The sequence below is a fragment of the Dipteris shenzhenensis genome, chromosome 24, assembly GCF_047967505.1.
Source record: "Dipteris shenzhenensis isolate YYH24624 ecotype China chromosome 24, Dip_SZ_1.0, whole genome shotgun sequence".
Taxonomy (NCBI): Eukaryota; Viridiplantae; Streptophyta; class Polypodiopsida; order Gleicheniales; family Dipteridaceae; genus Dipteris; species Dipteris shenzhenensis.
In genome coordinates this window covers 3,645,416-3,673,117 of record NC_141619.1, presented here as the reverse complement: position 1 = coordinate 3,673,117, position 27,702 = coordinate 3,645,416, and the positions used below count along the sequence as shown (strand labels likewise).

The 27,702-nt window shown below is 42.6% G+C and overlaps 1 protein-coding gene across 4 annotated transcripts in view; it reads left to right on the top strand.

Annotated features, from left to right (window-relative positions):
- The first annotated feature begins 12,391 nt into the window (after nucleotides 1–12,391).
- The window catches only part of LOC147886100 (Transducin/WD40 repeat-like superfamily protein), a 95,490-nt gene continuing 80,179 nt past the window's right edge, over nucleotides 12,392–27,702 (top strand). For all 4 annotated transcript variants that reach the window (XM_087395870.1, XM_087395871.1, XM_087395872.1 and 1 more), the window contains exon 1: nucleotides 12,392–13,081. In XM_087395870.1, the coding sequence (XP_087251996.1) occupies nucleotides 12,716–13,081 (366 nt within the window). In that variant the 5' untranslated portion in view covers nucleotides 12,392–12,715. The remainder of the gene's footprint in view (nucleotides 13,082–27,702) is intronic.

Sequence of the window (27,702 nt, the reverse complement as noted above, 5' to 3'; positions counted from 1 at the left end):
AAGAGTAATTGATCGTGCGATTGCATCTAGCAAGCATGATCCACCATATTTTGGGCATGTAGGTGCAGCTCGAGTGATGCAGGGATGACTGAGGCTTACGCCTAGTTTTTGATATTACAAAAGCTTATGTACATATTTGAATTTTGAAATATTAGTGGCTTGGCTAAGTGAATAAACTAAAGTTAGAAAAATATTTATTTTTAGAAAAAGCCAGCTATTCTAAAATATGGATGGGCTTTTTGTAAAAGGGTGCATGGAGGAAAGCACAGAGGCGTTTGTATGATTTTTTCTCGGAGGCTTTTTGGAGGAATATACATAAATACATAGGAGGTGGAAGGAGACCACCACTCTTATGGTGGGAGATTGTACCCAGCACGCTTGTTCTATTTCTTCCATTTGTGAGTTTTGAGAGTTTGTGCATATTTTCGAAGAGTGTTGCTATGTTTTTCAAGGATTTGTAGGTTTCACGAGCATTTCCCATCACAGTAGTATCAGAGCCAAGGTTTCATCTTCCATAGCATGGGAAGCACATGCAACTCGCATCTTTTGCATTGCTATCATACTGAAAGGTTGATTGATTGTGGTGATTAAGTCCAAGGTTATCTTATGCTTGAAATATTTCATTACTATTGATTGTGTAAATATACAGGAAGAGTAATTCATCGAGCGATGGCATCTAGCAAGCATGATCCACCATATTTTGGGCACGTAGGCGCAGCTCCATGTGGGGATGAATAAGGCTTATGCCTAATTTTTTAATATTACAAAAGCTTATGTACATATATGAATTTTGGAATATTAGTGGCTTGGCTAAGTGAATAAACTAAAGTTAGAAAAAGCCAGCTATTCTAAAAGGTGCATGGGGTTTTTGTAAAAGGGTGCATGGAGGAAAGCATAGAGGCTTTTGTATGATTTTTACTTGGAGGCTTTTTGGAGGAATATACATAAATACATAGGAGGTGGAAGGAGAGCACCACTCTTATGGGGGGAGATTGTACCCAGCATGCTTGTTCTATTTCTTCTGTTTGTGAGTTTTGAGATTTTATGCGTATTTTTGAAGAGTGTTGCTATGTTTTTCAAGGATTTGTATGTTTCGCGAGCATTTCCCATCGCAGTGGTATCAGAGCCAAGGTTTCATCTTCCATAGCACAGGAAGCACATGCAGCTCGCGTCTTTCGCGTTGCTATCATACTGAAAGGTTAATTGATTGTGGTGATCAATTCCATGGTTATCTTATGCTTGAAATATTTCATTACTATTGATTGTGTGAATCTAGGGGAGTAGTAATTGATCGGGTGCTAGCATCTGGCAAGCACGATTCGCTATATTTTGGGCACGTAGGCGCAGCTCTAGTGATGTGAGGATGAATAAGGCTTATGCCTAGTTTTTGAAATTACAAAAGCTTATGTACATATTTGAATTTTGGAATATTAGTGGCTTGGCTAAGTGAATGAACTAAAGTTAGAAAAAAGTTTTATTTTTAGAAAAAGCCAGCTATTCTAAAAGGTGGATCGGCTTTTTGTAAAAGGGTGCATGGAGGAAAGCACAGAGGATTTTGTATGATTTTTGCTCGAAAGCTTTTTGGAGGAATATACATAAATACATAGGAGGTGGAAGGAGAGCACCACCCCTATGGGGGGAGATTGTACCCATCACACTTATTCTGTCTCTTCCGTTTGTGACTTTTGAGAGTTTGTGCATATTTTTGAAGAGTGTTGCTGTGTTTTTCAAGGATTTGCATGTTTCACAAGCGTTTCCCATGGCAGCGGTATTAGAGCCAAGGTTTCATCATCCATAGCATGGGAAGCACACGCACCTTGCATCTTTCACGTTGCTATCATACTAAAAGGTTGATTGATTGTGGTGATTAATTCCAAGGTCATCTTATGCTTGAAATATTTCATTACTATTGATTATGTAAATCCAGGGGAAGAGTAATTCATCAGGCGATGGCATCTTGCAAGCATGATCCACCATAAATTGGGCACGTAGGCCCAGCTCCAGTGATGCAGTGATGAATAAGGCTTATGCCTAATTTTTGATATTACAAAAGCTTATGTACATATTTGAATTTTGGAATATTAGTGGCTTTGGCTAAGTGAATGAACTAAAGTTAGAAAAAGCTTTATTTTTAGAAAAAGCCAGCTATTCTAGAAGGTGGATGAGCTTTTTGTAAAAGGGTGCATGGAGAAAAAGCACATAGGCTTTTGTATGATTTTTACTCGGAAGCTTTTTAGAGAAATATACATAAATACATAGGAGGTGGAAGGAGAGCACCACTCCTATGGGGGGAGATTGTACCTAGCATGCTTGTTTTGTCTTTTCCATTTGTGAGTTTTGAGAGTTTGTGTATATTTTCGAAGAGTGTTGATATGTCTTTCAAGGATTTGTAGGTTTCACGAGCGTTTCCCATTGCAGTGGTATCAGAGCAAAGGTTTTGTCGTCCATAGCACAAGAAGCACACATACCTCGCATCTTTCACGTTGCTATCATACTGAAAGGTTGATTGATTGTGGTGATTAATTCAAAGGTTATCTTATGCTTGAAATATTTCATTACTATTGATTTTGTGAATCCAGGGGAAGAGTAATTGATCGGACGATGGCATCTAGCAAGCCCGATCTGCCATACTTTGGGCATGTAGGCGAACCTCCAGTGATGCGGGGATGAATAAGGCTTACGCCTAATTTTTTATATTATAAAAGCTTATGTACATATTTGAATTTTGGAATATTAGTGGCTTTGGCTAAGTGAATGAATTAAAGTTAGAAAAAGCTTTATTTTTAGAAAAAGCCAGCTATTCTAGAATTTAGATGGGGCTTTTGTAAAAGGATGCATTGCGGAAAGCAGAGAGGCTTTCGTAAGATTTTCGCTCGGAAGCTTTTTGGAGGAATATACATAAATACATAGGAGATGGAAGGAGAGCACCACTCCTATGGGGGGAGATTGTACCCACCAGCACACTTGTTTTGTCTCTTCCATTTGTGAGTTTTGAGAGTTTGTGCGTATTTTCCAAGAGTCTTGCTGTTTTCCAAGGATTTGCAGGTTTCACGAGCGTTTCCCATCGTAGTGGTATCAGAGCCAAGGTTTCGTCGTCCATATATCACGAGAAGCACATGCACCTCGCATCTTTCCCATTGCTATCATAGTGAAAGGTTGATTGATTGTGGTGATTAATTCCAAGGTTATCTTATGCTTGAAATATTTCATTACTATTGATTGTGTAAATCCAGGGGAAGAGTAATTCATCAGGCGATGGCATCTTGCAAGCATGATCCACCATATTTTGGGCAGGTAGGCACAGCTCCAGTGATGCGGGGATGAATAAGGCTTACACCTAATTTTTTATATTACAAAAGCTTATGTACATATTTGAATTTTGGAATATTAGTGGCTTTGGCTAAGTGAATGAACTAAAGTTAGAAAAAGCTTTATTTTTAGAAAAAGCCAGCTATTCTAAAAGGTGGATGGGCTTTTTGTAAAAGGGTGCATGGAGGAAAGCAGAGAGGCTTTTGTATGTTTTTTGCTCGGAAACTTTTTAGAGAAATATACATAAATACATAGGAGGTGGAAGGAGAGCACCACTCCTATGGGGGGAGATTGTACCTAGCACGCTTGTTCTATCTTTTCCGTTTGTGAGTTTTGAGAGTTTGTGTGTATTTTCGAAGAGTGTTGCTATGTTTTTCAAGGATTTGTAGGTTTCGCGAGCGTTTCCCGTCGGAGTGGTATCAAAGCAAAGGTTTTGTCATCCATAGCACGGGAAGCACACATACCTCGCGTCTTTCGCGTTGCTATCATACTGAAAGGTTGATTGATTGTGGTGATTAATTCCAAGATTATCTTATGCTTGAAATATTTCATTACTATTGATGGGCTTTTCGTAAAAGGGTGCATGGAGGAAAGCACAGAGGCTTTTGTAAAAGGGTGCATGGAAGAAAGCACAGAGGGTGGATAGGCTTTTTGTAAAAGGGTGCATGGAGGAAAGCACAGAGGCTTTTGTATGATTTTTGTTCGAAAGATTTTGAGGAATATACATAAATACATAGGAGGTGGAAGGAGAGCACCACTCCTATGGGGGGAGATTGTACCCAGCACGCTTGTTCTGTCTTTTCCGTTTGTGAGTTTTGAGAGTTTGTATGTATTTTGGGAGATTGTTGCTATGATTTTCAAGGATTTGTAGGTTTCGCGAGCGTTTCCCATTGCCGTGGTATCCGAGCCAAGGTTTCGTCATCCATAGCACGGGAAGCACATGCACCTCACATCTTTCATGTTGCTATCATACTGAAAGGTTGGCTAATCGTGGTGATTAATTCCAAGGTTATCTTATGCTTGAAATATTTCATTACCATTGATTGTGTAAATCTAGGGGAAGAGTAATTCATCGGGCAATGGCATCTGGCAAGCATGATCCACCATATTTTGGGTGCATAGGCGCAGCTCCAGTGATGTGGGGATGAATAAGGCTTATGCCTAATTTTTTATATTACAAAAGCTTATGTACATATTTGAATTTTGGAATATTAGCGGCTTAAACTAAAGTTAGAAAAAGCTTTATTTTTAGAAAAAGCCAGCTATTCTAGAAGGTGGTTGGGCTTTTTGTAAAAGAGTGCATGGAGGAAAGCACAGAGGCTTTTGTATGATTTTGCTCGGAAGCTTTTTGGAGGAATATACATAAATACATTCTTGAGGTGGAAAGAGAGCACCACTCCTACTATTCTAGAAGGTGGATGGGCTTTTTGTAAAAGGTTGCATGGAGGAAAGCAGAGAGGCTTTTGTATGATTTTTGCTCGGAAGCTTTTTGGAGGAATATACATAAATACATAGGAGGTGGAAGGAGAGCACCACTCCTATGGGGGGAGATTGTACCCAGCATGCTTGTTCTGTCTTTTTCGTTTGTGAGTTTTGAGAGTTTGTGTGTATTTTTGAAGAGTGTTGCTGTGTTTTTCAAGGGTTTGCAGGTTTCATGAGCGTTTCCCATCACAGTGGTATCAGAGCCAAGGTTTTGTTGTCCATAGCATGGGAAGCACACTCACCTCGCATCTTTCGCGTTGCTATCATACTGAAAGGTTGATTGATTGTGGTGAATAATTCCAAGGTTATCTTATGGTTGAAATATTTCATTACTATTGATTGTGTGAATCCAGGGGAAGAGCAATTGATCGGACGATGGCATCTGGCAAGCATGATCCGCCATATTTTGGGCACGTAGGCGCAGCTCCAGTGATGCGGGGATGAATAAATCTTATGCCTAATTTTTGATATTACAAAAGCTTAGGTACATATTTGAATTTTGGAATATAAGTGGCTTGGCTAAGTGAATAAACTAAAGTTAGAAAAAGCTTTATTTTTAGAAAAAGCCAGCTATTCTAGAAGGTGGATGGGTTTTTTGTAAAAGGGTGCATGGAAGAAAGCACAGAGGCTTTTGTATGATTTTTGCTCAAAAGCTTTTTGGAGAAATATACATAAATACATAGGTGGAAGGAGATCACCACTCCTATGGTGGGAGATTGTACCTAGCATGCTTATTCTATCTCTTCCGTTTGTGAGTTTTGAGAGTTTGTGCGTATTTTCAAAGAGTGTTGCTGTGTTTTTCAAGGATTTGTAGGTTTCGCGAGCGTTTCTCGTCGCATTGGTATTAGAGCCAAGGTTTCGTCGTCTATAGCAGAGGAAGCACACGCACCTCACGTCCTGGAACAAGAAACCACAGCACACGTCAAATTGCGAACACCGCGTACAAGAGCGCAATGAAGTTTGAAGCAGCAAAAGCGAACAACGCAGAACAGATTAGAAGCAGAAAATTGTGCGACAAAGAAAAAAAAATCGTAGCAAAAGAAGTCAGCCATACGCAGACAGGTCGAAGCCTTCAAAGGCACACCCGCGCCCTAGCTCCTCCAAGCATACGCAGGCATACCTAGCACCAAAGCACCGTTGGCTGCGTGTGAGGAAGCCTTGGGAGATTGCTCTTAAAACTTCCTAGGAGGTCCCCCATCCCGATACTGTTCTAGCTTAAGTCCGCTTAACAATTGGTGACTATCCACTAGGTCAAGTCACTTTGTTGCTTTATTCTTTGAAGTTCCTAGTCATAAAGATATCCTTCAAGGCAAAAGTGCAAACAAGGGAGCAACCCAACGGAAGAGGAGAATCTTAAAAGCACTTGTGTTCACAAGAGTAGGAGGTAGTCTACAAGTGCTATCGGACACGAGCTTTGCTTTGTACCATGCAACGTGGATTCACTTGTTGGAATTGTTTGAGTTCGAGATCTCGCAGAGATACTATTCGACAAATAGCCGCTTTCAAAACTTGGAAACCGAATTGAGATAAGTCTTGTAATTGTGTGCATTTCCTTTCATAGTGATTTCATCTTTGCACCGCGCACATACTTAACTGTGTCTGGAAGGTGTATTCCATCAGAGATAGGTTGTCTTAAAGAATGCCCGGGTGATATTTTCGTTAGTACCCTGATTTATTGACTACTTTTTTGTCATGAAATTGAGGGCAATTGCGATTTCAAGCAAGAGGGATGTTACGAGAATTGGAATTATCCCATTAATTTAATCCTTCAGTATTTAGTTTAGTGAGATCTAGCATTTTTGTCGTGCAGCTGATGCATGTGTGCTCGTTGTTCCGTAGTGATGCATGTGTGCTCCTACATGGCTGGATATACGGTTGCGGGCTATATGAGTGTGTAGCATTGTGTGCACCACTTACGTGATGACGGTATGTGTAGCATGTGTGCATCGTCCGTACAATTTTATTCATGTGTAGCATCAGGTGCACCGTGAGATGGTATGTGTCGTATGTGTGTACCATTCATCTGTGATTTATTGATTTCGTGTTGCTATAATACTGAAAGGTTGATTGATTGTGGTGATTAATTCCAAGGTTATCTTATGCTTGAAATATTTCATTACTATTGATTGTGTGAATCCAGGAGAAGAGTAATTGATCGGGCGATGGCATCTGGCAAGCATGATCCACCATATTTTGGGCGCGTAGGCGCAACTCCAGTGATGCAGGGATGAATAAGGCTTATGCCTAATTTTTCATATTACAAAAGCTTATGTACATATTTGAATTTTGGAATATGAGTGGCTTGGCTAAGTGAATAAATTAAAGTTAGAAAAAGCTTTATTTTTAGAAAAAGCAAGCTATTCTAGAAGGTGGATGGGCTTTTTGTAAAAGGGTGCATGGAGGAAAGCATAGAGGCTTTTGTAGGATTTTTGCTCGGAAGCTTTTTGGAGGAATATACATAAATACATAGGAGGTGGAAGGAGAGCACCACTCCTATGGGGGGAGATTGTACCCAGCACGCTTGTTTTGTCTCTTCTGTTTGTGAGTTTTGAGAGTTTGTGCGTATTTTCAAAGAGTGTTGCTGTGTTTTTCAAGGATTTGCAGGTTTTGCGAGCATTTCCCATCACAACTTTATCGCTTGTATTGCTCAAATGGGACATTGGCATGATCTTTGAACACTTCATCTTCCCTCAAAATCACATCCTTCTAGATTGCACATGTGCCTCAATCTTTACATAGTGTATTTTCCTAGGGTCTTTTTCCTTTTAGTAGATCTAGTTCTTATTTCCCTTTCTATGAAGATAAAAATTTAGCCTGGATCTTAATTTCACAAGAGTATCATAAAACTTAGTTAAGTAAGAGTGTGCTATGCATAGTTGCATACAATTTGGAAAAACTTGGCATAAACATCAATTTAACAAGAGAATGTTAACCATAGTTTCATGTTATACAGAAACTACATGGTTGCATAATAGAGATAAACTTTTGTGTAGATAATCTCAGCAAAGTGAAACTAGTAGTTTGCAAATATCAATTAATTTTTTGATTTCCTTGACTGAGTACCAAAGGGAGAGACCAACTCCTTGAATGTTTTTTCCATTTGTTGTCCTTATTTTTCACTATATTAAAATCTCCAAGTGAGAAACAATTTAGGCTATACTAAGCATATACATTGGAAAACACTCTTCTTTTAGTAGTATCCACTAAAGGATCATAAATAAATACCACCTTAACATGACATGCACATTTAGATCTAAATCTTACAAGGAAGGATATTTCCAACATTGTAACCCATCTACCTCTTGTGTGGTCCTAAAAGTTCTTTTGTGGCCGATGCATATAACTAAGTTCTTGACCTATAATTTCAACTTCTTGAAGAGAAATTAAGAGTAAGAAGATATGCATTGATTTGTTCACTGACTCAACATCATTGCCTTACATTCTTTAGTAAGGTCTCTAGCATCTATTGTCAGAGTTGATGTGGCTTTACCCACAATTTTTAGTCCTAGTAAAATTTTACTGAAATGGACTTGGCATTGGCACATCCTTAGTATGAACCTTTGAATTTCTCCTCTTCAAGGTTTCCAAGTGCTAAAAAATAATATAAGTAATGAAGGTATTGACCTTTTCTTCTTTAGGCATAATGGCCACGTGTTGAGAGCTGTTATTGCTTTCTTATGGTATCATACCAGAAGGGTTAGCAAAAGCACTAACTATAAAGCTGAAACTACTTTCCTTGAGTTCTTGATTGAAGGTAAATACCACATATTATTCTCAGTATTCGTTGTCTAGCATTGTCCACTCCCCAATAACTTATTGGCATCATTTGAACTCCCATTAATATTTCATTCATTCTTGCATCCTTCACCTTTAGCATCCTCATCCATCTATTGAAGGACTTGAAAAATATTTGCAATAGCTAGAGTTTATGCTCATCTATATGCATATCTTTTACAATATCATCTTCAATTGCAATCTTAAATCTCATGATTTTCTAACTAGCCGAATGCTCGATTTGTCTCCTTATAAATTGCATTTCGGGGTACTAGGATTCCATCACAAAATTGTAGCACTAGTATTTAACGGTCATGACTCCTCCTTCAAGCGGTCATATATTGGGGATACGTGCGAGGTGTTTTTTTAAAAAGGTCGATAGAAAAAGTGAGGAGGGGTGGTTAAAAAGGATTTAAAAGTATTTTTTTAAAGAAATAAAGTGGAGCTAAGATAAGGGGGAAAAAGAATTAAAATTTAAAAAAAAAGAGGAAAGTTTAGCGTAAATAATTACAAAAAGTAAAGGATCAAATAGTTTAAAAAGTAAGGGAATAAATAGTAAAAAAAAGGATTAAAAAATATGCGAAAGAGTGAGGTAAGTTAAGAAAAGAATTTTGATTATATTTAAAAAAACCAGAGAGTTTGGAAATTAGGAAAATTAAAAAGGGGGGGGGGTGTGTTGGGTTTAAGGGCTTGAAAGATATAAATTAAGGGAAATGAAACCTTTGGAGGTTTAATTTAACTTTAAATATTTGAATAGTGGAACTAATAGAAAAAGAGAAAAAATGAAGGAGAGTAAGTGTAAATAATTAAAAGAATCAAAAGTAAAAGGGCAAAAGGAAAGAAAAAAGAGGGGGGGGGGGGGTAGACAAGGGGTGTTCAAAAGAAGAAAGGGCTAGGAAGTGTGGTGTGTGTGTGCAGATATAAGACTAGGGGAGGCATGAATTGGGGCTGGTGGTAGGCCGAAGGAAGGATACAGACATCCAAGCCAGTAGGCAGGTGAGAGGTGGAGAAGCATAGATCCGCACATGCACGGGTAGATCTGATGCGCGGGCAAAGCTACAAACAAATGGTCCGAAGGAGAGCAGCTTTAAAAAATGACATGTGGCAATGGGCAGCAATAACAGGGAGACGCGACGAGGGGCCAGTGGCGAGAGAGAGAGAGAGAGAGAGAGAGAGAGAGAGAGAGAGAGAGAGAGAGAGAGAGAGAGATTCACAAGGGTAGCATCTGTGTGCGGCCAAGGGTAGAATCCTCGATGAACGAGCAATCCATCTCCTATCTTACTCAATGTATATTTATGCAAAGCATGCATACAAGCAAGAGCTCAAACTGGTGGTAATAGAAGCAAGTTTTCTACAATTGATAATCTTGGAAGTTCATAGTGGTCATTGAGGTCACCCCTTGGTCACTGGCATTGCATCTAACTACATTCTTTCCACGTAGTCTTGGTATTTTTGCTACATTGTGTAGCCTTTGGAGGTCAAGCTGAGGAGCATTCACAGGAATTGGAGGTCTAGACGACTCCCATTAGGCATCTAACTACCATCTTGACTATTGCTTGAAGTTTCCTCCTTTGGTTACATCTTGCTTGCCAAATTGTATAGCTATTGCCCAAATACGATCAGTACAATCATCCCAAATTTTGCTAGCACTCATACGACATTTCTTGCCCTATAGCCATGCATGTGTTAACATTTTCTTGAGACTTCATCCCAAAAAGGGAGAGGCTTAATTTCAAGGGAAAAGGGTCATTGCCTTCCAAACACTTTGGCTGCCTGCCCATGTGTCCTGCCATCAATTGCAATTGGCCATTACAACACAGCCAGTGCTAGCACAATTTCATTGAAGGCCTCTACTCACATTTCCAATTTTTATAATAGAGCAAGCTAGAAGACTTGAAATCATAAGTGATCCAAGTCTTGACATCACCCGTAGAGGCGAGTTTCTTCTATTCCATTGTTTCCTTTTATGAATGTTACTATAGATGTACTTCTAAATGTCAATACCCATGTGCTCGAGGAATAAACCTAGCAATTGATCATAGTGATGAGGTGCCGAGGAAAGGGTGAGGAGAGGAATTAGGCTCCGATGGTGAAGGAAGGACATGAGGTGCGAGTTTGCCCCACAGTTGTTATTATTATTGCCCCTCCAAAGGAAGGATTAGAGAGAGAAGACCTATCAGTGATGCCATTGATCTTTACAACAAGGTACTTGGGGGGTGGGTGGAGATTAGAGGAATGGAGGAAGGGGTCATGATCAAGGTCAGTCAATGGAGGGGACGAAGGAAGGAGATGAGGACTGAGATTGCGCCAAAGTTGTTCCTATTGTTGCTCTTTTTGCTACTATAGGTGGCTCCTTCGTTATGTTGTTATTGATGGTGCCTCTTCTAGCTATTGCTATGGCAGATGAAACTATAGTGGTGATGGAGGTCGTGGTAACAATCGCGAGCTGTATTCAAGCTATAGGGATGGGTGTGATACAAAGCAATGGCAATAGAGATTTACAAATATAGGAAAATAGAGATGGAGATGGAAATTGCAAAGGTTGATAGGAAGAAGGAAGAGGGAGCTATGGCAATGGAAATGTTGGAAAGGCAAGGAACAATCTTAAGAAGAAGAGATTCAGGGAACTATGGTGATCCAAAAGCTTGCAACAAAAGAGGCGATCCCTAATTACCTTTGAGAAAGAATTCATAATGATGAGGGGGAGTAGGTAAGACATTCCTAAGGTGAACTAGGCCACATATCCACATTGCAAGTTGCTCTAAACAGATTCTCAAAGAGAGAAGTCAAATTGGATGTGTGAACATCAAAGATTTAGGGGATTGTAAGGAAAAATATACAGAAAGAGTAAGGGTGAGTTTCTCCTATTCCAGCAAAAAATAAATAGAAGAAGAGCAGGACAGAAGGAGATGGTATAACCATAAGAACATGGGGAGAAGGCATGTAATGCACAATTATATCATAGTAGTGCATAGGCCACAAATGGGCAAGTCTAACATACAAAATGGATAAGTTAGACATAGAGCTGTGACACATGTAAGGACATGCTTGCATATATATGTAAGCACACATCTACACACAAATAGACACCCACGTATACACTTATATCACATGCACACAAAATTGCATGCGCACATGGTTAAGTGTCTGTACAGAATACATGTGCATGTGCACATGTGTGTGTGTGTGTGCACGCGCGCGTGCCTGCGCACATGTGGATGTGTTTTACACATTTGAGGGTGTCTCTACACATGTATGTTGATTCTCTGTGTGTCTCTATGTTTGGATGTTTGTATTCATGTGGGTGAGTAAAGAAAGAAGATACATACACATGTACATATACATGCATTCGCACAAATAAGCATAGACCACATGCACATGTAGATAGAGATGTATGCAATGTTAACAAAAACGTTTTTCCCAACTAAAAGAAATATTGAAGATCCAATTTGAAAATTCCTTAAAAAGCATTCACAAGGATCCCAACCTTGAGATGTAGCTGAGCGGGGCTCTAACTCGTCAAAGTCACGGGGGCTCGGAGATGAGATCTCAATAGTTGTATCAAGTCTCCCTAAATGATGGAAAATGATGGGCTATGAGCTTGATGATGTGTCAAAAGCTTACATACCACCCACCCATCACATCACATCACATCATACCAAAGCACTTTCCTAAATGCTGAAGTGTCAAAATCTTCCTAACTTGCCCATCACATCAACCTTTTAATTGCTGATGTGTCAACTCCTTGCCCCATGACTTCGACTGCACGGAGAAGCCATGGGTTGGACTCTTCTTCATGTGAAAGTGACTCGCTGCTTCGCCGCTTGCCACTTACATATGCAAGAAAGGCCTCCCCATGGCCTCGCCCTAGCCCGTCGGGGGAGCGAGACGGGTCAAGCTACTAGTACAAAGGTGCACTCCATTGTGTAGATTTTCTAAAAGGAGCTCTCGCATACATTTGGCAAAATGCAGTTGTGCATCCACAAAAATGACACTACAATCAGAAGCATCGCATTGTTCAATTCGCCTGTTTCAGAGGAGATTCAGCCTCCAGCATCTCAAAACCCTGCAAAACCATAGCGTCTGCGCTTGACAGTAGTGCTTGGCTGGTTCCGAACGCAACGCCACGTATATGTGAATCAATGCTTCGATGGTGGTTTCCTGGGACAATGTTCTGGGGAATGGAATGGAGTCTGTAGAGATGAGAAAACAAGATATGCAAGATCATGATGCAGAAACTCAGAATGGGACCTCGAAGGGGCCGAGGACAGGGATCGACCCTTTGGAAATGCAACAGGTACGACAGGAACGTCGTCGGGCTCAAGAATCGCAGAATGGTGCATCACTTCCCGAGCTTTCCTGCGAGTCTCCGCAGCAACGGCACGAATATGAGAGACTAGCGGAAGCTTATGCCGCTGCGTTGGAGCCTGGCGTTGCAAACAATGATGCTGCATATGTTGCCACGCGCCGCCTGCTTTTGTACAGAAAGGCATTAGCGAGTTATACCCAGCGCCAGGTGCTGTGGAACTTCGATCCTTACTTATTCATCTCTTCAGGTTGGGTGGCATCCTTTATATCGTTTGTTCCTCATTATTCAAGGGAGGTTCTCCTGTCTTTGTTCCTTTAACATTTGCAAACTTCTCTGAAATGCGCTTCCTTTCCTTCTCTTTGCGGGCATTGTATATGATGAAGTGGCACATCTCGAAGGTTAATGCTTTTCGGTTAGTGCTTGATTTCTTTTTTCCAAGGAAGATGAAGGGCGTATTCTCAGTTATTGTCGAGCACTGCCGTGTTCCATATAGCTTCTAGTGAGTGGGCAGACTCTGGCTTGCTCCTAGTGATCGGGGAGACGAGACTTTGATATCATGCTGGTTTCTTGAAGCCTACATTTTTTTGGGTCCAGGGGATTGTTTTAGCCTACAAAGGTTCCAGTCATTACGTCATATAGAAAAAGAAGCTCTACGTTTGTGTCAAGCATAATGCCCTTGACGAAAAGACAAATGAATTTGATCCTTCCAAGGCAGCTCATTCAAGTGCTTTAAGTTCAAGTCATGATGAGGTGGTGGCCCCATTACAAAAAGTTCTAATTTCCCATGATGTTTTTCATGAAAAGAGCAGGGGTGTGCTGCAAACTGAGCTAGCAATGTCAATTGGGCCCTGGAAGAAGAGTAGTATTAGCTTCGGATTCGTGGGACCAAGGTTCTTTCTAACGCGAATGGAGTTTTGATAGCCCTTGTCAATCACTATGCGGTTTTAATGTGGCAGGTGTTATCCAAGAATGTGATCCCTGTCAAACTTTAAGCTGAATGGGAAATGTAACATGCACCCACCTCGAGTAGCATTATGTGGACATTCTGCTCTACTAAATATGCTTGAGAGTATAAATGACATACATTTATGGCCCATGTTGTAAGGCCTGCATTTGTCACATATGAAAGAGGCCAAATAGCCTACAGCAGGTTAGAATGCATTTCAGATTAGTACAGCATATTGATTCACAGGGGCTATTGAAACGTCGTTTGTATCAGAGCAGTATCTGTCTCATGAATCCGATGCTTCAGTCGGATTGTCAATTGGCACTGCTGAGGGCCACTCATGCAAAGTGGCATTACTAGGATGCTCTATACCTGGTTACCTCAGTTATTGCATGTTGAATAGACTTTGTACGATTTTGAGAAGGGGCTGAATAGCATGGGGCCTGACGTCATTCTTGCATAGGGTTTATCTGAACTATCCATCTGCTTGTGTGAGCTGTCATTGGGAGTTGCTTAGCATCAATCTGGATGTGGATGTCTGGGTCTGCATCTTGATTTGCTGTCTGCCAGTATATCAGCTTCTTCCCCCCATTCTTTGCTGAGGCTAACCTCGGGGGGAGCCCAATCTAGGATGGAGGAGGGGGCTGTGTGGGTTAACGAGGAGAGAGAAAAAGAAGAAGAGAGAGGGAGAGAGCTGGGGGGTGAGAAATGGAATCGAGCGGAGAGGAGAGGGCAGGAGAGGAGAGGAGCTGGCTGGAATGGAAATGTTCTCTCTCCATCACAAGCTCTGATGTCAGCAAGATGTGAACTTCTTCAACATGTTACTCCTATCCCGACTCTTCATTCAATGCGAGCGGAGAGGAGAGGGCAGGAGAGGAGAGGAGCTGGCTGGAATGGAAATGTTCTCTCTCCATCACAAGCTCTGATGTCAGCAAGATGCGAACTTCTTCAACATGTTACTCCTATCCCGACTCTTCATTCAATGGAGACATCTAAATGATGGAAATAATCTGGTCCAAGTGCTTTACCTAATATGCTGATGGCTTTCTCATTGCGTTGCTTCCACAGGGAGACTTTATCTGGCTCGTTATCCTTTGGTTTCTTGTTAGTGCGTGTGACAACTCTCCATAGGCCCTTTTGCATGAGATTAGAAGAGGGCAATGCTAGCCATGGTAGTCTGCTGTGGCCAGAAGTGCAATCCCCATAACCCCTGTATAGGTAGGTGATAACCTGAAATACTGCATCCAGCTGTAGTGGGGATGACCCAAGCTCAGCCTGAATAATCTGGTGAGGGACGGACGGCTTACCATGGATCATCTGTGATAGCATGAGAACTTTTAGCCGCTCCACACGGGCCCACTCTATATTTGATAGATCTGGCCCCCAACAAGGGCTGATGTACATCTCCTCTAGACGGACCAAGGAGTCAAACGGCAATCTCTTGGTCTGTGGATCCTGAAAGTGTCAGCGGAAGCATTGCCTCTCGAATCTGGCCAATGAAGCGTATCCCCCGCTTAGGCGGACCCGCATTGTGGGTCTCATAGTGAAGATAGGTCCAGAGAAGATAACCCCAAGGTATGTATATGACGAGACAATCTCAATAGGCGACCCGTCAAACGTGAACTGCTCCTGGTGCATAACGGCTCGAGATGTATTGAAGATCATGACCTTGGTTTTACCAAGGTTGACCTTCGAATCATGGGACTCGCAAAAGGACTTTAGTGCATCAAGGTGTCTCTGGAGGCCCTTTGCTGATGAAGACAGAAGTGCCACGTCATCTGGATATAGCAATATCCTCTCCTCCCTTGGGATCTTGGGTTGTATCCATCTACCCTTCTCCACTTCTAGATCATGTGAGCTGGTCCTTATTTTGCATATTAAATTCCTTTTGACTATTGAGATGTCCTCCCCAAGATGCTTGTTTGGGAGAGACTAAAATGAAATCGTCTTGACTTCACAAGCAGCTTGAATGAAGAGATTTTGGACTACTTTTTGATTAGCCTTCTCCTTTAGTGCTAGCCTAGCTGCTGCAAAGGTTTGAGATTGATTGTGTTGGAATGGTCACCTCCCCATTTGTAAGCCCCCAAATGAGGAGAGCGTGGGGGAGGGAGACCTAGGGCAGGATGTGCCCAAGAGGAAAAGAAGAGAGGGGGCTGCCCATGTCATGGGCAGCACCTCACATCAAAGAACATGGAAGGTACCCAGAGCTAGGATGGATCTGCATGGCGCTGACATCAGCAGTGTACGGAATTGTACGGCGCTGGAGAAGAGCCTGGCAGAGGGCAGAACCGGCAGGACAAACAGGCGCTGACATGGCAGGTCAGGAGCGCAGGTGTACAGGGCTGCATGGGGCCTGGTAGAGCAGCAAATGGGGCTGCCAGTGGGCAGTGGCATGCCTTGTATAGGCTGGGCCCCTGCCTTGATTGGAGGGCCAAAAGCCCTAGAAGTGTGGCCAAAGGGCCCTAGTTTTGTGAGCCCTTAAAGGGCTGTTTTGGGGCAGACTGGTCGGCCCAAACAGACCAGCCAGTCGGCCCATTTAGGGCTGGCTGGTCGGTTAGTTCAAGGGGCCCTTGGGGCCTATAAAAGGAGAGGCTTGTGGCCTCATTTCAGTATCCAACAGTTCAGCAAAAGCAGGAGCAGACAGGAGCAGCCAGGAGCCACTCCCTTGGGCCTCACACTGGGGGTGAAGGAGAGCTGAAGGTGAGCTACAGACTGAGTTCCTAGAGGCTGGACCTTGGCCGTCTTCTAGGGCAGCAAGGCGTTGTGATCACATTCTCGGGAGCAGCCCTCTGACAGCAGACAGGAGCAGCAAGAAGGCAAGCCTTGGATCTATACACAGGAGGTGAAGGTGACCCTGAAGGAGCTGCAGACTGAGCTTGAGAGGCAGCCCACCTAGGCTGATTCACAGGCAGTAAGGTGGAGAGGGTTGTTCTGGATGAAAAGTCTACAGACGCTCGAGGTGGAGCACGCGGGCTCGAGTCTAGAGATAGCCGGCAGATAGGAGAAGGACCTCGTGGTTAGATCAGAGGACCACACCATTGGTGGGACTCTGGATCTATCTCTTTTGTATTGTGTCCATAGTTTTGGACGGAAATATATATTTTGGTGGTTTCTCTATCTGGCTGGTTCATTGTCTATTGATGAGTCTGCACACCTATTTTATGCACATTAAGTAACACCCCACATGCACACTGTGTGAGCTCCTGGGCATTACTATAAGTCTTCCGCTGTGTGTACCCTCTGTTGGGGTATTTTCTAACAGATTGGAGCTCATTTGCCCTTGTTATCGCCTCGAAATATGTTCCAGCTGGTGCAATTTGGGGTTTCTTAGCCTACAGATCAATTGGGGCTTTTCAATTCTATGTGCTATATTGCTCTATTCTATCCTGCCATACATAAATTGCAGCAATCATTGGTAATTGAGCCCTCAGAACTCGAGATTAGGGTAAATTGTGCATTGTGCTCTGTGTTTTTGCCATGTCGCAGTGAACGTGCTGTCCTTGGCAGCAGCAGTGCTCCTATACAGTGTCTTGGCAGAGAGTGCTTCTGAGGTTCTAAATGGTGCATCTAAACAGTTCCTCTACTCTGTGTCCTATAAAGGGCCTAAACAGTGTTTAAAACAATGAATTTCTGTTTAAAGTTCTAAACACAGGATATACTGTTCAAACAGTGTTCTAAACAGCTACAGACAATTTTCATTTCTAGTTGATTTGAGGCTTGGAAATTGAGGTAATTTGCTCCTAGTTTTGATGGCTCCAAGGATAATTCAAGGAAGGGAAAGCCACCTAGGGATCTCTGACTTGAAATGGAGCATGAGGAAGCTCAAATGATGGATCAGGCTGAGGCATTAGCACTCATAGATGATGATCAGGCCAGTGACCATGAGCATGATGAGAAATCTCAAAGTCCTTCTCCTAGATCCCATAACCAATCACCATCCAAGCTTGATTTTAAGGGTTTCATGGCAATTATGTTGGAGCAGCAAGAGCTAATGATGGACAAACAGAGCGAACTGATGCATCCTCTTGTGGGCCAACAGCAGAAGCTAATGAGACAAGTTGGTTAGTTTAGTTCAGTGTTGGAGTAGAGGGTTGAGGCTATGGAAAGACACTGTAGAGCCAATCTTGACAATGCTTTTACTTAGTTGAGAAGTGTTAGGAATGATATGAATTCAGTAAGGAGCAGGATTGAGCCAAAAGGTAAGGAGATTACCAAGGAAGAACTACCCCAAGAGGCCTATGGATTTAGGTCAGGCTAGAATAGGGAGTTCATGGCTGAAGCCAGAAGGGCATATTCACAACAGTCCCTCAAACCTATACCTTCATGGAACACAACTCCTTCTGGATAGTCCAGCTCATGGAACAGGCCCTGAGGTTATGCCTAGCTCTTCCAAGGTATATCAAGCTTTCCTCAAGAGAGGTGAATTCGGTTGGCCTACAACCAGTTAGACACATGGTTGAGAGCTATGGGTAGCTCTAGGACCTGGAATTTATTATCTTGCTCTCCACACAGCTGGTTCACAATCCATGCTCCTACCATCCAGAGAGTTCCTTTGATTGTTAAGAATGCTGCAGAGAAGCTGAGGGCAATGGGACTGTGAGTGATGAAGAGATTTCTTGGGATACTCGGCCAGAACTTTACACAATATTTGCCCAATGGTTTAGACTGTGTAAGCAGTCCCACCACCTTCAGAATCAAGGTGCAGGTAAGGGGCAGAGATGCCTATGTTCTGGTAATACTAGAAGCACTCATGGCTTTATAAACTGTAAGTCTATCCATTCATTGAAGCTAGCAGTGGATGATCTACCTTGCAGCTTGAGGGTAGAAGTGGCTAATGTTACTTTTACTACCAGCCAGAGAATCTGTACTGATGTTGCAATTAATCTTTCCTCAGATTATTTATGTGTTACTGATCTATTTGCTTTGAATCTTGGATCTGTTGGTATTATACTTGGCTGTGACTATCTAAGGACTCTAGGTAAGTTCACCATGAATCTACAGGACATGACAATGACTCTTCTAGACATGGGCAAGGACTTCAAAGTAGATGATGTGGACATGCTGGGACTGTTACAATAGTATCAAGACATATTCAGAGAACCCCCTCCTGGTCTAGCCCCTGAGAGAGACGTGGATCATGCCATCTATCTAGAGGAGAAACTAGACCTATCAAGAAGCCACCATACAGGCTGTCAAATGCTGAGAAAGAAGAGGTGGCCACTTAGATCCAGGAGTTGATGGATAAGGGTTTTATCCCCCCTAGTCAATCCCCATTTGCATCTCCTGTCCTATTAGTGAAGAAGAAAGATGGTACTTTTAGACAATGTATTGATTATAGAGAGCTCAACAAAGTGACCATCAAAAACAAGTTTCCTTTCCCTAAGTGGATGATTGATGGGATGAGCTTAAGGGGTCTAAGTACTACTCCAAGATTGACCTAAGGTCATTGTACAACTAGATAAGGATTAAGGACAGAAAGGATTAAGGATAAGGTGATGAATACAAAACAGATTTCAGGACAAAAAGGGGACACTAAGAGTTTAAAGTGATGCCCTTTGGGCTCACTAATGCACCAGCCACCTTTCAAAACTTGAACTTAATTTTAGGGCCCTATCTCTTCCAGTTTGATGTAGCCTCAGGCTCTGGTGCCGATCTTTCCTCAGGTTCGGGTGCCGATCTTGTCTCGAGCTCTGGTTGCTGCTGTTGGTAGAGACATATTGGTTGCATTTGTGTACCGAGCTGTAGCATCTCGTGGGGCAATTCCACAACTCCTCAATTGGTTTTGGCGAGTGGGACAGAGTCATTTCTCTTTCTTGTAGTTCTTTTGTGATGATTATAGCCAATAGATGTGGAATTTTACATCTTTGGCATGAAGAACCATCGAGTTTCTTTGTAAAGAAGATGACGAAGTGCTAGACCTAGTCTTGTTTTAGCTTCCTACTCAGCAAAACAAATGTGCGGAGTGGAAGGGAGCGATTTTTACCACACTTAACCCCCAGGATTGTGGATAGGAATTGTGCTACTTCCTTGAGGCGATGGTCAAGGATTGTGCAAAGCAATATGCCGTCTCTATGGATCAGTGTGTCCTTGGTGAGGAGAGACTGCTCATCGCTGTAGAATTGATTAAATGTTTGGGATGAAGCGTTTCGTATCTAAAACAATTACTTCGATAAACTTTGCATCAGCAGGCCGTTTAGGGTATTTGTCACCTTGTTTTGGTAATGAGGAAGCCTGTTCAATGACTGTACTGTCGAGGATAATGTTGAGTAGGCTCTGCTGTACAGTGATTGTACCGTACTTGCCAACCTTTGCATTGATGGAGTAGTAAGAATGGAGAAAGTCCTTGATGTATGTGGTTATGGTAGGATTGTCTCCCAAGGATTTTAGGCTCTCATGCAAACTACCTAGACCTCGTTGCTCTAAGTAAGATGTTGCTTCCTGGGAAAGAGCATAAGTCGATATGGGTAGCCAGACAAGTTCTCTAGTGATTGGGCCCCGTCAATGGCTGTGTAGGCCGGTGGTGACTGGGGTGGCATTTAATCTGCTTGGTCATGCACTGAATCCTCTTCGAAGCTATCGCTTTGGACCATAAATGCCTATGATTGTCGTGGTTAAGAGGATGTAGATGGCTGCGAACTCTAGAGGGGGTCTCGTGGTTGAGGCGGTGGGCTCTTTCTGCGCATCCTCTTTAGTGGCGGCATCTTTTTTGAACCTGCGTCCGTTTGCATGTAGTGTACCATTGATCATTAGATTGATTGGCATGCTGGTATGACCTTTCTCTGTGTGTGTGTGAGAGAGAGATCTTATTTTTATACATGCTTTGAGAGTGTGGAATGAAAGTGTGTGGTACAATTATTCATGCAATCATCTATGTGTCTAAGCGAAAGTGTGTGAGTGCACGTGACCTAGTAGCTAGGTAGGGACTAACTATATGCTTTTTTTGTTGGGATTTTCATAGGGCAGCTAGAACTCAGTCATCACTTCAGAGCCCTAGGTAAAATCGATTGATGCTTATGCAAGTGCTTGCGTGTTGATGTAGTAGCGCTTCAGTCGGCTCCCGTTTATTGTTGTGTTGAATTGGACTCCATCCAATGTTTCTAGTAGCACAGCTCCGATGGGATTTATCTTTTGTACTCGGTATGGTCCGTGACCTAGATACTTCAGTTTCCCCTTGTGTACTTTGGCATTGTCGCCTTCCTTGATGTCTTTAGCTTTAAGGTTTCTGTCAAACCATGCCTTTCTTCTGCGTTTTTCTGTTGTCATGGCATGGTAGGCGACTAGTCTTGTCTATGTATGCGTCTCCAACTGATAGAGCCTTTCTTTCAAGGATTCATGGTCTCCCATGCATTCCTGTACTGCTATGCGTAGGCTTGGTATTATAAATTCTAGTGGGACCACAGCTTTAAGGCCGTACATCAATTGAAAAGGTGTGTTTCCTGTACTGACCTTAAATGTGGTTCTGTATGTTCATAAGGCAGCATTCAGTTTCTCTGCCCAATCAAAACGCTGTGGTTCTACTACCTTGGTGAGGATAATGCATATTATTTTGCTGGTGGATTCTGCCTGTCCATTCCCATGGGGTAGTAGGATGTGCTTTTTCTATGGATTACCATGAAGCCAGACAAGAGTTCTTGGATTACCTCATTGATAAAATGTGTGCTTCTATCCGACACCATTTCAATGGGGCGTTCGAATCGGGTGATCACATTTTCGTATAAGAATCTTGCTGTGCTTCTGGCATCGAGATGTCTTTCTGACTGCTTTAGCTTCAACCCATTTTATAAAGTAATCAGTGGCCACAATGATGTAGCGTGCCTGTGTTTCTTCTGCTGCTAGATGTATGGGACTCACATAGTCAATCTCTCATTTTTCAAATGGCTTTTGTGCAACAACTGTTGTTAGGGGATTGAAGTCTTTGTGTTGTGGTTTAGTAGTCCGTTGGCATACATCACAGCCTTTTATATATTCTGACTGCTTTAGCTTCAACCCATCTACATGTCTTTTCGACTGCTTTAGCTTCAACCCATTTTGTAAAGTAATTGGTGGCCACAATGATGTAGCGTGCCTGTGTTCCTTTTGTTGCTGGATGTATGGGACTGACATAGTCAATCCCCCATTTTTCAAATGGCTTTTGTGTAACAAGTGTTGTTAGGGGATTGAAGTCTTTGTGTTGTGGTTTAGTAGTCTGTTGGCATACATCACAGCCTTTTACATATTCATAGGCATCTGCCCACAGTGTTGGCATTACACATCTTCTTAATATCTGGTCCTTGCCCATCTTGTACAGTTGTCTTGCAATGAGTTGATAGGATGCAGCCTTTAGAATCAATTTTCTGGCATCTACTGCTTTCATTTCAGGGGGTGGTCTTTCTGCCATCTAGTACCCAATGATATCGCCACACCATTCTGGAACAACATCTATTTGAAATAGTGTGGCATCTGGTAAGTCGTCTTCGACTCTAGTGGCTTCTTCTCCCGACTTGACTCGAGACATGTGATCAGCAATATAGTGTTGGGCACCTTTGCGGACCACTATTTTGAAGTTGAATTCTTGAAGCAAGAGGAGCCATCTGGTTATTCTTCCTGTTGTACACGGACGGTTCACAAGATAAAGCAATGCTTGATGGTCGGTGTAGAAGACAAAATCATTTGCCAGTAGATATTGCCGAAATTTCTTTACACTATACACCATTGCTAGGGCTTCTCTTTCAGTGGTGGTATAGTTGATCTTTGTATCATTGAGTTGTCGACTGGCGAAGTAGAATGGGTAGTCTTTCTTATGTTCACCAGGTTGACAAAGCACACTCCAAATTGCATACTTGGATCCATCAGTATGAACATGAAAATCGATATCCCAATTGGGAGATATAAGGATGGGTGCTGTGATTAGGTGTTACTTTAAAAGCTCAAAGGCTTGGTCACACTCTTCTTCCACTAATAATTTGTTAAGTGGTCTAGCTATCATGGCATACCGCAATATAAATCTTCTATAATAGCCGGCATGTCTCATAAAGACTTGTACACCTTTGGAATTTGTAGGAGGCAATTCCATGATGATTTTGATTTTGTCCATGTTAGTTGCAATCCCATGTTGAGAGACGATGTGTCCCAAAACAACTCCGTGGGTGACCATGAACTAGTATTTTGTTGGATTTAGGGAGATGCCATACTCCCTGAATTTGATTAGTACTGCTTCAAGACATTTGAAGTGGTCTTGTTTGTTTGAATGGATGCACAAATCATCCAAGAATACTTGTAAAAACTTATTCAGGAATGACTTGAAAGCTGTGAAAATGACTCGTTGGAATGTGGCCGGGGCATTACAAAGACCGAATGGCACGACTCTATATGCAAAAATACCCCATTCTGTAGCAAATGCTGTTTTTGATTGGTCTTTAGGAGCAATTTGCACTTGGTTATAGCCACTAAAGCCATCCAAGAAACTATATATTTCGGAGCCTGCCACCTTTTCCAACACTGTTTGTTTTAAAGGTAGGGGATAGTGATCCCTAATTATGGCGGCATTCACATTTTTTAAGTTTACGCATATTCTGAGCTTCTTGTTGCGTTTAGGTACAATGACAATGGGTGAAACCCAATCAGTGTGCTCGATCTCATAGATGAATCCGGCATCTAGGAGTCTTTCCAGCTCGTTATAAACCATGGTGCCATATTTAGGATTTGTGCGATAAGGTCCACATACCTTAGGGTGAGCACCTTCCCTTATAGGTATCGTGTGTACTGCCACTTCTGGTGAAATTCCTTTCATCTCTTTGTATGATCATGCTCGGCAGTCACATTATTCCATTAGAGTGCTTTGAGTTTGGTTTCATCTTCTTGACGAAGCTATTTTTCAATGAAAACCAGTTTTTCTTCCTCCCCTTCAAGGGCGAGGTTTATTGTGCGTGTTTTTGCCGATCCCTCATAGATTGGAGTTTCTCCAATGTTATCGGTTTCTTGAACTTCAGATTCTCTTAGTAGTCTAGGCATTGCTATTGGCGCACTGCCACTTGTGTAATTCTTGAAGTATTCTGGCACTTCTCGAAGATCGGCCTCTGATGGTGTTGAATTGGCCTGACATGTGGCATGTGTACTGGGTGGCATAGTCACATTTACTAATTTGTTAGGCTCTTCTTGACTTTCTTTTTCTGAAGTCTCTTGATCGAGCTTCATCCGTACATGTGGCTTTTATTTTCGAAACTTCTTACGTTGGGAACTGTGGGGGTAACTTTTCCACTGGTAAGGTGTTTCCAAGTAAGGGTTCATTTGCTATGCATACTCCGTCTAGTCCCTCAGGGACCATTCAAGAGGCGGTGATTCTGATTGTGGGGGAGTTGACTTTGCAAGGTATAATTCGACAATCCTTGATTGGACTTGTTCAAATTCATTGAAGTGCTCGGCCTTGGCTTTTTTGCGATTTTCTCCTTCAGCTTTCTTACGAGATCTTCAGTTGTTATTCAACTTTGGAGGTTCAACTTTTGGGAGCTCGATTGCCATGAGAACATGCAGAATGACTAAGTCATTATCAAAGATTTGGCCTTCAATCTCAGCATTCTCAACCTTTGTTTCAAGGTCCCAAGGAAAATCTGAGTCATCATTGGTATGGGTACCTTCTTCAGGTTCATTATCCCACTCGAGGTTAGCCATAAAGAATGGCATCTCTAGATTGATTGGTTCGTCATGTGGGAGTGGAGGATCTACTTATAGCGCCTTAGCATCTATCTGTGAGAAGATGGGGTCTAATGAATGGTAGTTGTCGATGGTTGCCAATGTTTGTATCCAGTTATTGACATTGCTTTGTGAGTCACCCGCTATGGCCTGTGGTTGCAGGGGAGCTGATTTGCTTGAGATTGTCGTGGAAGATGTGTCATCCAATGCTCTAGGCACAATTGGTTTTATAGCTCCTATTCCCACATTCACTCTGACTGCGGTGTCACGATTCTGGATTGTCAGTTTATCAGTTCCCCAGTCATGGAGGACGGATGCTTGCCATAACCAAGGACGTCCTAGTAAGATTTGATAGGATTTTTTGGGGAGATTCAAGATTGTGAATTGAAGGGAAAAGCGGACTCTTGCGATCTTGGTGTACATGCCATTCACTATTCCCAAGGGTTTAGCTCGTGAATCATCGGCAAGGTGTATGTTGAAATTAGTCTTTTGCATTGGTGGGAGACCCCATTCTTCGTAGAGCTCCTTGGATAGGACATTTACACCTGCTCCACCATACACTATGGCTTGGACTTCATTATATGTCTTGTGGATCAAAGGCACAGTAATGTTGCGTATGCCATCTCTCTCACCTATACGCACAGGGATATCTTCAATGTTGTTCATAGGTGGAGGGGGATTTGCGAGTTCAATCCATCCTTTGAAACTCTCTCAGAGATTGAGACAATTCCGTAGGAGGATTTCGATGGGAATTGACATAGGACAACTCAAGATGCTAGAGAGTGCGGCTCCTTCAAGTTGACGTGGCGGTATATTATGTTGTGGAGTCTGTTGTTGGAATAAAGGCTCGAGTACAATATCAATACTTTGTGGGGCCAAGTGATGGATTGGGTCTTGAGCTTGTTTCTCAGCCTCAAATTAGCTTGTTCGTTTTGTACCCATTGTTGAAGTGCCTAAAAATGAGCCTTCTCCATCGCTGCATTTGGGTATGGAGCTTCTTTTATTTGAGGCTCGTTTGTTGTGGATGAGCTCGGCTGCTCATTGCTTGGCAGAGGTGGAGGTACTTGTGCTTTCTTTTTCAGAAGGCGTTTTGGTTGGATTAGAATGTTAGGGTCCTTGGTGGCCTCTTTCTGTTGGCATGTAATTACATTTATAGATTGTGATTTTACACTTGCTGGACCTTGACTTTGATGGTTCATCCCCATGATGCAGATTGGGACGTTAAGCTTAACCTCTGTTTGTTATGGGTCTTTATTTTTCATGGGACAATCCATACAGACATGTCCTATGTCACAATCTCTACAGAGGGGTTGTGGAAAGTAGTTGGGCTTTCACGACGAGGACACTCTGTGATCCGGTGATTTTCTCCACAACCGTAGTACTTGATTGGTGCACGATATGTGTTGGGACGTACTTGATTTGCATAAACTGATATTAGACTCTTTGTACCTTCTACATAGTACACTGGGTACTCTGCTTCATACTCAAATGGCGAGTCTACTTCCTCGGCTTGTAATTGATGTATTGGAACTGCTTGAGGAGTTGGATTTGGTGCTCTTGTATATTGTCGTGGATTCGGATTCTTGAGTAGTTGTGGGACTTGTGTCCGAACGAGAACAAGATTTAGTCTCGGAGCTGGGGGCGCTTGTGCAAGTGTCGGTTACCTGTATACTGGCATGGATGTCGCTTGATATTGTTGAGGTCGAGACGGGTTGTTGCGCATGTTGAAGATGCAACTGTTCTCATCATGGCTACCGATGATGCAGATATGGTACCACAACCTTGGCGGTGGATTTGCTTGTGCAGTGATCCTAGCTCTTAGGACCGGATACTCATTTATTGTATGATTGGCCATGTAATGTGGACACCAGACATTTTCTTGCTGTGGATATGTCTGAGTTTGCGGCTGAGGCAATTGAAGTTTTTGCCCCTTGGTCTGCATCATGTCTTCTTTCAGCTTCATGGTCATGGCCTCTAGGCGATCTTCATTAGATGTTTCGGCAGTGTCCTTTGATGTATCCTTTTTCGAGCGCTTATCGCGTGTACCAGATCTGACGTCATCACTGCTAGTGTTTGAGTCGATCATGCCATCTTCGATATCAATGGCTATCGCATGAGCAGCACTGAACGTTTCATAGTTGCTTATCTTTTTCATATCCTTTCGGATTTTCTTTCGTAGTCTTGCAATGAACCATGCCGTGAGGTACTTTGCATCAGGACGTGGGTCACATTTGGCGATTAATCGTTTCATCTTATCCAGGTATGTGCGTATATCTTCTCGGCGGCCTTGTTCAAGCTTGCTTAGTTGAAGAGCGGTATCATCTTGTAGCTGCTATGTTTAAAAGCATTGTTTGAATTCTGTTTGAAGTAGGTCCCATGTGGCGCGCTCTTCTACTAGAAGATCTAGGTACCATTCAGACGCTTCATCAGTTAAGGCCATGGGAAACCAAGTCACCTTGGTCTCATGGGATTGATCTCCACCTGTGTGGCATGCGGCATCAAAATGCTGGAGGAATCGGGTTGGATCTCCTCTACCATTATATTTGGGCCCAAGGGACGTCGGCCTTGATTGTTATCATTTCTTCGATTAAAGAAATTATCAGCCTCTGCATTCAGGCTGATATCCCCATCATTGTCGCGATGACATCCAGCCATGTTGGGGTGTGAAGGAGTTAAAGGGACTGATTGAATTTCAAGGGGAGATTCGGGATAGAGGATTGGCGGGGGCGGTGGTTGCAGCGGAGTTGTATGCGGATGTGTCGAGCATTGGAGTCGGAGGCGTTGGCCGCAACGTAGCTGCATGCAGATTGGGCGAGATTTGCGAAGGATCTCTGCCACAAGTGCGGGTGTGGATATAGTTTTGTTGGGAGGGTTAGAGTGGTGTTAGTTTGTGTAGGGACCATCGTGTTAATAATGTGCCTAAGATTGTCCTACGTGTGTAGGAAAATGTGTCGGTGCGGATGGATCGTTAATCGGAGATAACGGCGTGAATATGTGAGCAAATTTGTGCGAAACGAGGCCCACATAGGGGCACGAATGAGCAAGTGCTAGGATGTCGAAATGGTGTGCAATGGGTTGGAAAAATACCCCGTAGCGTGGTGTTTCCATGTGTGAAATCTGGGTTCAAACAGGGTTCAGTTTGGGTCCCAAATGGATGAGTTACGAGGGGTTAAAGTAGGGGTAAAATTTACTTGTGTGGGAGAGGGAAAGGTTC